Source organism: Pteropus alecto, unplaced genomic scaffold (genome assembly GCF_000325575.1).
Source record: "Pteropus alecto unplaced genomic scaffold, ASM32557v1 scaffold196, whole genome shotgun sequence".
Taxonomy (NCBI): Eukaryota; Metazoa; Chordata; class Mammalia; order Chiroptera; family Pteropodidae; genus Pteropus; species Pteropus alecto.
This window is the reverse complement of record NW_006439717.1, coordinates 1,394,567-1,403,035: the sequence shown is the minus strand read 5'-3', so window position 1 is coordinate 1,403,035 and position 8,469 is coordinate 1,394,567. Positions and strand designations below refer to the sequence as shown.

General features: G+C 50.2%; 2 protein-coding genes across 2 annotated transcripts in view; both read right to left on the bottom strand.

Moving 5' to 3' along the window:
• The window catches only part of ARF3 (ADP ribosylation factor 3), a 16,836-nt gene extending 16,442 nt beyond the window's left edge, over positions 1–394 (bottom strand). Inside the window, exon 1 of the mRNA XM_006916822.3 lies at positions 225–394. The gene's annotated coding sequence lies outside the window, so the exon portion shown is untranslated. The remainder of the gene's footprint in view (positions 1–224) is intronic.
• Positions 395–3,420: 3,026 nt separating this feature from the next.
• WNT10B (Wnt family member 10B) overlaps positions 3,421–8,469 on the bottom strand; it is a 6,648-nt gene continuing 1,599 nt past the window's right edge. The window contains exons 3-5 of the mRNA XM_006916821.2: positions 8,105–8,367; positions 5,715–6,088; positions 3,421–5,075 (exon numbers count right to left, since the gene is read on the bottom strand). Coding sequence (XP_006916883.1) covers positions 4,617–5,075; positions 5,715–6,088; positions 8,105–8,367 — 1,096 coding nt within the window. The 3' untranslated portion in view covers positions 3,421–4,616. The remainder of the gene's footprint in view (positions 5,076–5,714; positions 6,089–8,104; positions 8,368–8,469) is intronic.

Below are 8,469 nucleotides of genomic sequence, written 5' to 3'. Positions count from 1 at the left end.
GCCCCCCACCCACAACCCCCACCCCCACTCTAGCTCCGCGTCCTTCAAATGCGGGGGTAGGCTTGAGGCTGGCCCGGCGCCCCCTCTCCCAGCTCTCGGGTGGGAAGGACCACACCGCCCCATGCCTGGCACCAGGCATGGGGGGGGGGTTATGTTTTATGTCCTCAGCCCCCACCCCAAGCCTCTCCTCTATCAGGACCCGCCTTCCCTCCCCAACCCCTCACCTGTTCCTGCTTCCAAGCTCCGCCGCTGCGGCCGCCGCCTCCGCAGGTTCCGCTTGGCTCTCACTCCACTCCCTCCGGCTCCCCCAGCCGATTTCGGCGCAGCTCTTCCCCTGGCCCCGCTCCCTGACTCCCTCCTTCCTTCCTTCTACCTAGCACCGGAAGCCGCGACGGCGACAAGAGCTGTGCCGCGCACCCCCACCCCCAGACTGGGATACTTCCCACCTCCCCGATCGCGCGAGAGCTGCGCGGCAGCGAGCGGCAGTTCTCGCGAGATCTATCACTATGGCAGCGGCTGCAGCAGAGGCCGCTGGGTGTTAGAGCTGAAGCCCCCGTGGGGGCCGAAATGGGGGTTGGAGGCAGCGGGCTTTGGAGGTGGGAGCTCGGGAATGAGGATGAAGCAGTGGAGGCTAAGGTGACAACACAAGCTCTAGGGCCATACCTGAAATTTAAGGACTGGGGTCGCGTGCTGGCGACACTGGAGACTGCGGTTGGGCTGAGAGGCAGCGGGGTGAGGGTGTGCTCCTTTGGCAAAGCCAGGTCCTCCAGACCACATCTTTATTTCTTAACCAGAGTTAGCAGCATCTCCCCGCGAGAGCCCTCCCTACAGCAGTGTTGCTGCTTACCACTCCTAATCTAAGACTGAGTTACTCAGGCGTCTGAATCAAGAGATCCTTTCTTATAGAGAAGGAAACAGAGAGTGATGAATTTAAAAGAGTGAAGGAAACTCAACTCTGGGCCAAGTAGAAAGTTGGAACGTGAAAGACAAACGGTTGAAGCCTAATATTCAAATGTGCTTTGAGGAAATGTACCCAGATAATTACGAATTTCAGTATCCCAAGGAAAGTGAGAGACTTTGCATCCATATTCCTGCCAACCCCCACTTCCCTCATACTCATTTCTTCACCTGGTCTAGACATGCAAAGCTGCCTTGGAACAGTCATGGCTGTGATAGGAGAGCAGTAGTAATGCCAAGAACAGATGAAGATACTTTTAAGTGCCCTCTCTCTTTCCACAGTAGTATAAGGGAACACATGGCTCTTCCCTAAGACCTGAACCAAAATTGTTGCTTTTCTGGATTTTTTACTTTGTTTCTTGTCTCTTTCTAAGAAGGACTAGGCTGGTTTACATAGCCACACTATGTATACCTCTTGTCCCAATTAATCTCTGGTATACAAATTCTCCAATCTCTTCCTCTAATCCCAGTCTGTTTTCTCTTGTATTTTAACCTGGAAAATAACATGGAATGTGAAGCCAAGAGGATCCAAATTTAAGATGGTGAGGTATGAGATGGATAAAAAGGAGCATGTTTATTAACAGAGTTGTATCTGTCCTGGGCTGATGCCATTAAGGGCCTTTGCCCTGCTAAACTCTGTGTTTTATTTAAATGGCAGAAGAGAAGACTCCTCCAGTGTTATTACAGATGCCTAGAGTGGGCCTTATGATACCTCCACATGATTACACTTTCCATTTCTTTTCCCAGAATTTTCTAGCAACATCCCACCAGGTTATGCACCCACACTGATCATGAAAATTATACTTTACAACCCCCTTCCCAAGTACCCACCACACCAACATGCCTTGTGGGACTCTGATAGGAGGCAGAACCTGTAAGTGTTCCCGCCCAAGATGTCATTCAGATCCTCTAGCGATTAGGTCTTAGGTGTGCCCAAAGGATGCAAATGGTGTCAGCCAATATGATTAGCAGCAAGTACTGTGGTATTTGAGTCAGAAGTGACGAATGGGACTGCAGAATCCCAGTCCCCTGTCCTTCAGCCCTCTGGAGTCTTGAGAGGAAAGTGTCTTGCAGCATCACTGGGTGATTACCATGGAGCAAACTAGCAAAGACAGGAGCGGGTGCTGTCCAGCTGGCAATCAGCCAGTTATGACACTCCCCAGCTTCCCAACTACTTGAAAGGCTAAGAGAGAAGGGCTCATCCAGAGCTGAAGGAGGCAAAGAGGCCTGACTTACAGTTCATCGGTCTTTCTCCCTCCATCTGGCTTCCATTGGAGCTAAGTAAAAGCTGAAATTGTAGCCACCCCACTCTTTGGGTTGCACATTCCCACTCCTGCCACTGACCCCAGGCCTGGGCCTGAGCCCAGCGCGTGTGCCGGCAGCAGGGGTGGGGAGGGGGGTGTTGGCCTTGCTGACAAAATCCATTTGGAATTTCTCAAGGTTGTGGTTTGGGGCTTAAGTTTGCCACAGAGTGTGTCTGACGAAAGATGAGAGCTAGAAAGAGAGAAGGAGCCAAAGGGAGTACAGAGGAAGGAAACAGGAAAAAGCTGAAATGTTCTTGCTTTGACTCCCTTGGAGAGTCTCCTTGCTCTTCCTGAGTGTGCAAAATTCCCGTTCTGGTTATTTCTTATCAGTATTCTCTCATATCCTATGTCCATTCTAGTTGCATCCCTCTCTCCCATACCAGGCTCAGTCAGTGCCTGAAGTAAAGATAAGATGCCTCCCACCTCCATCAAATTTCCAAAACCAGAATTCTCAAAGCTCAAGTGGAAATTTGGAACATGAAATTTTGCCGTAAAGTACTGCCTTAACCCAACACTCCTCAAAATGTCCTTACTACCCTGGTGCTCCCATCATTTCACCTGATTTTTAGAGTAATTTGAGTATCAGATGTATCTATTGCTTAGAGGAGTAGAGAGAACTATGGAGTTCTACATTCCCTGACCAAGCAGATGACCTGTTAGAGTCAGTTTCTTACAACCCCACTTGTAAAGTGCTAATTGTGTTGTGCATATCCCTTTTCTAGCTGAAAGGTAATGATTTGTTTTCAAATACATTGGGCTAGGAAAAGAAAGATTGGAATAAAAGAAACTGTTTTCTCTAGTTATAGTTATCTCCTAAAAGAAATAAAGGAATTATTTCACTAAGATTAAATGCAAAAGAGCTCTAAATAAGGAAGGACAAAATCCATATGCAAATAACTCAGTGGGAGAATGTACTGGTTTTGCTGGTTTCCAGAGAAAAACAAACAAACAAACAAAAATCAACTCCCCCTTTGAGCTTAAGAATCCTTTTTATATGTTTCTCATTAGACTTGTATCTACCAGATACAGCCAGAGAGAAAAGTGCTCATTCTTTGGGTCCAGATTCAATGTTGAGATAACTTCAGGACTTGAAAACCCAGAACAGAGATGACCTCATGGTGTAGGGCAGGGGTCAACAAACTATAGCCAGAGGACCAAATCTGGTTCTGCAGTTCATTTTTGTAAATTAAATTTTATTGGAAATCCAGTTCTTTATGTATGATTTGTGGTTACTTTTGATCTACAACAGCAGAGTTGAGAAATTATTGCAGGGTTAAGTAGTTGTGACAAAGCCCACAAGCCTAATATATTTACTATCAAGACCTTTACAGGGAAAAAGAAAAAAGGCCAATCCTTGTTCTAGGGCAGTGACCAAGGCAAAATCTGGAATTGAGGCACATAGAGAATAAATACAGCCTATGTTTGGATCTCTAGCCCTGGTTTTTCACACTAAAAGTTGCCAACTAAATCACTGAGGACCACTTCAGATCCTTTGTGGAACCAGGCACGATATACATAAATAAAGTCATTGACTGTAAGAGGGTAGTAGAATTCATCTGGAAAAGAAGCCATAGACTGAAATCCCAAGTGTGGGCAGAAATATCACCACCTGCATCCACCAGTCCAGTAATTTAATTTATTTTAGTTACAAACATGAACCAAGAACAAGTCTCAGTACAATAAATTATCCATTCCCACCCCTCCTCCTGAAGGAATAAAAAGAGGCTCAGAGAGTCATAGGTAAAACTCTTCCTTTGGAGGATCCCCTTTAATATCTGAATGGAGGGAAGACGGCTTCTCTAAGGGCCTGAACAGATGACTCTTGGACTCAGGGGAGAGCACCCATAGCACTCTGTCCCTGCTCTAAGAAAAACCTTTCTACCACTGTCTTCCATTACCCCCACAAGATGGGGCACGGGCTAGGTAGAGGAGTTTGGGAACAGCAAATGCAATGAGTGGTCTCTTTCTGAATACAGGTCTCATGGCTCCACACAGTGCCTGGGGCTAGCCCTCAGAAGAGTGGTCAAACTATAGGGACTCTCCAGCCACAAGAAATATGGATCAGAGTTAAGGGGGCCCCAGGGTTGGGGAGAAGGGGGAAATACAGTGCATTTCATCTTAGTTCATTCAGGTATTTAAGTAGCAGAAGAGTGGTGACATCTTCCCTCCAAGGCCTTCCAACTGTAGGGGAGAAGGCCACACATCACAGACTCTACCTGACCCCCACCACCCCCAAAGCTGTTTCCAGGTAGATACTTTGAGTTTCCAGGGGCCAAAATTGACCTTGGACAGAAATCAGAGCAAAAGGCTGAAAAAGTTCCCCTCCCTTTCCCCAGCCTGCATTGAGGCTGACCCTCACTTACACACATTGACCCACTCTGTGACTTTGCACTCATCACACAGCACATAGCAGCACCAGTGGAAGCGACAATGACAGCGTTCAACTCGTGTCTGCCGGAGCACATTGTGCCCACGGCCACAACACAGGCTGCCACAGCCATCCAGCAGGCGGCTAGTCTTGTTGCAGGCCCGGCCCCGCGTGCCTGGGGAGCCCACGGTGGGGTCTCGCTCACAGAAGTCAGGAGACTTCTCAAAGTAAACCAGCTCTCCTGAGAGGCGACGAGGACGAAGGCGGGGCTGAAAGGCTCCAGAGTTGCGGTTGTGGGTATCAATGAAGATGGCCCGGCCCAGGCGTTCCCTCAGTGCTGCCCCCACTGCCCGGAACTCTGGGGTAGCCCTCCAGCAGGTCTTGAACTGGCAGCTTCCTGATGTGCCATGGCACTTACATTTCCGCTTCAGGTTTTCAGTTACCACCTAGAGCATACGAGGGAGAAGTGGTAAAGGAAAGAGCAGCAAATGGGTAGAACACAGAGGCTCAGGAGAGGGGAGGGAACAGAGAGCACAGGGAGGCGAGGACAACTGAATGACCATGGAATATCTGAAGAGAAAGGGCACTGCGAGGCTGGCTGACAACCCAAGTCCCTCATTTTATGATTGGATAATTGAAGCTAGAGCAGAGGGATTTGCGCATTTTCAATCACTAGCTCGTGAAAGTTGCAATTGATAATTAACTTCTAACAGGACTCAACACCAATTGAGTCCCAGTCCCAATGCTTGTTCCAGAGTGTGCACTGCTAAAATGGGGAGTCTAGCCCAAACCACCCCTAAATTCCGTAGGAAAGGCAGCTATAATAATAACTACTACGTAATGAGCCACTGCCATCGACAGAGGCACTCTGTTTGGGGCTCTATTTTCTAGCTCATTTTTAATGACATTGTAAGGTAGGTTTCCTTAGACCCTTTTACAGATGCAAAACTGAGGTTAAGTGACTTGCTAGAGACCACTCATATGATGACAATCACCCACCACATCTCTTCTCACTCTGCTCTTTTCTTAAACTCTAGCCAGGCCTGGAAAGCTTGGGAGACTCAGGACAAGTTGCACACACGTACCTGGCGCCCCACCCTGTTGTTGTGGATTCGCATTCGTGCCTGGATGTCCCGGGGAGCTTCCCTGGAATCCAAGAAATCCCGAGAGAACTTCTCTCCAAAGTCCATGTCATGGTTACAGCCTCCCCATTCCCATGTGTCCTGGGGACTAGGACTGGGGCCTGAGCCAGGACCCGGGCTGGGCAGGGAGTGGGGGAAACTCTTGCCCCGGGACAGGGCCTGCAGCTGCAGCAATTTGGCCCTCAGCCGATCCTGCTCACCACTGCCCTTCCAGCCACAGCCGCAGCTCACCAGCTTGCCCAGGCTGCAGGCTGTGGCTACCGCATGCATGATCCCAGCAGCCAGCATGGAGAAGGAAAAAGCGCTCTCACGGAAACCTGGGGATGAAAAGAGTGCGATGGTGGGGGTAAGGTTGACAGGCAGCTGAAAGTAGGGAGGCAGAAGGAAATAAACAGTCACTCTCCAATTCCAGAAATTCCTAACTGCATCCTGACCTTGTCATTACTAGCTGAGTAATTTGAGAGAAAGTCACAGGAGAAGGAAAAAAAAGTACAGAGCCTCAGTTTTCTCATCTGCAAAGTGAAAAGATGGGTTGAGACCATATCTGAGGCCTATTCTGGCTCTGGAAGTCTGGGATTTGCAGGTGTGGTTGAAAGAGCTGGCCTAGAGGGAAAGACTGGGTTTGGGAGATAACTAAGAGGGAGTCCCTGTGGTCTTTGAAGATGTGTTCACTGAGTTCTACATCTGAAAGCCTTAGAAATTCCCCAGCCCTGCAGGGAGCTTGGTGGGGTGGAAACAGGGCCCTTGGGGTTCTTTTTCTCTTTCTTTCTTTCTTTCTTTCTTTCTTTCTTTCTTTCTTTCTTTCTTTCTTTCTTTCTTTCTTTCTTTCTTTCTTTCTTTCTTTTTCTTCTTCTTCTTCTTCTTCTTCTTCTTCTTCTTCTTCTTCTTCTTCTTCTTCTTCTTCTTCTTCTTCTTCTTCTTCTTCTTCTTCTTCTTCTTCTTCTTCTTCTTCTTCTTCTTCTTCTTCTTCTTCTTCCTCTTTCTCTTCCTCTTCCTCTTCTTCTTCCTCCTCCTCCTTCTCCTCTTTCTTCTACTTCTTCCTCTTCTTATTCCTTTTCCTCTTCTTCTTCTCCTTCAGGATTATTTTAATCAGTCTTTTAACCAACCTACCCTACACCACCCCAAAATTCCCAGAGCACTGGAGCTGTCCTTCCCCTTTCCAGTTTCTAGTTTTTTATTTGTCCTTAAGACTGCCCTTTATGTTTATCCTAACCTGCTATTATTCTATAAAACACTGAGAGAGGTGGGGGTGATTTTCCCTAAGGCCCTCTCATAATGTTGGCTCTTTTGTTTTGTATTAGGGGTCATAGAGGCTCAGGATGACAAGTGTTTCCCAGGCTTAGGTAGATGTGCGTCTCATCTGGGCATCAAAGCCTTCCCCTACATTACAAGAAAGATGGGGTTCCTCACTTATTTTTAGGCAGGGGCTCTCTGGAACCCTAAGATGATGAGAGACAACACTTCCTTAGGGGCCAGGCCTTTCCCACCTCAGGATACAGGGCTCCTGGCCCAGCCTCCTGATCCCCCCCAACCCCAACCCTCCAGGAGTGAAGCTGTTTGCACACGTCTTGGGAATTCCCCCGCAGATGGCAGCTGCCTATTAACCCCATAGTCCCCAGAGTACTGCCCCCACCCTTGAGCTCAGCCCAGGATGGATCTTTACTCTTCCAAAGAGTAAACTCAAGTATGGCCTGGCAAGAGGCAGCTATGCCTCCCGGACCATACCTCCTAGACCAGGCCAGCAGTGACCTGCTCTCTATCTCTCCAGCCGTTCCTCACCTGCTCAGATGAGAGCCACCTGGAGCCCCCACAGCACAGAGGAGGGGGCTGCTCCCTTGCTTCAAAGCCATCAGGGTCTTTGTTCCCAGCCTTAGCTCCTGGGAACCCCAGCAATTAGGGGAGTAGGTTTAACCCTTAAACGGTTGGGGGCGGCACCCCACCTCCGCTGAAGCTCTGGGGACACCAGCCTGGGCTTGTCCCTAGGAGAGGGAGGGGGTGAACATGAGGGAGGGAATGGGGGGGCGTTTGAAGCTTCCAGGGCTGGGGGCATCTCTTGCTCACAGGTGCAACCCAGATCGAGCTGTGTGGAGGCAGGAAAGGGGGGCCTCAGGGCAGGGGAGCAGGGACCCAGCTGCCTTGCCGGCAGCGAGCAGGTGGAAATCAGAAGCTCAGGGTCCCAGACGGGTGGCCAGACCCAGTTCCATGCGGCTCCCGGGGGGAATGCCCACAGAGGCCCCTCCCTGAGTCGTGAACCCATCTCTTCCCGCCTCGTTCGTCTCGGCTTGCCCCCAGTCCCCTGCCTCCGCGGAGCAAACCCGCCTCGCCAGGCTCACCGCGCTTGAGGATGGCGCTGTGGTGCGGCAGGCGACCGCCGCCCTCGAGCGCAGAGCAGTTCCAGCGCTGGTCGCGCAGCTGGTGCTGACACTCGTGGACCGCAATGTGCAGGCCCTGAAGTGCGGACGCCGTCACGTCGGGGCTGCGCAGGCACAGGCCTAGCTGCCGCTTGCTGAGGCCCGACAGCGTCAAGCACACTGTGTTGGCAGTCAGCGGCGGCTCGCCGGGCAACTTCAGGCCCAGAATCTCATTGCTTAGAGCCCTGGAAACGCAGAAGGTGTCTCAGGGTCTGTGGTCCAGGCCTCGCGCCCCCTCAGACTCCTCTCGCTCCAGGGCGTGCTTCTAGCCCAGGTTTTCTCTGGGG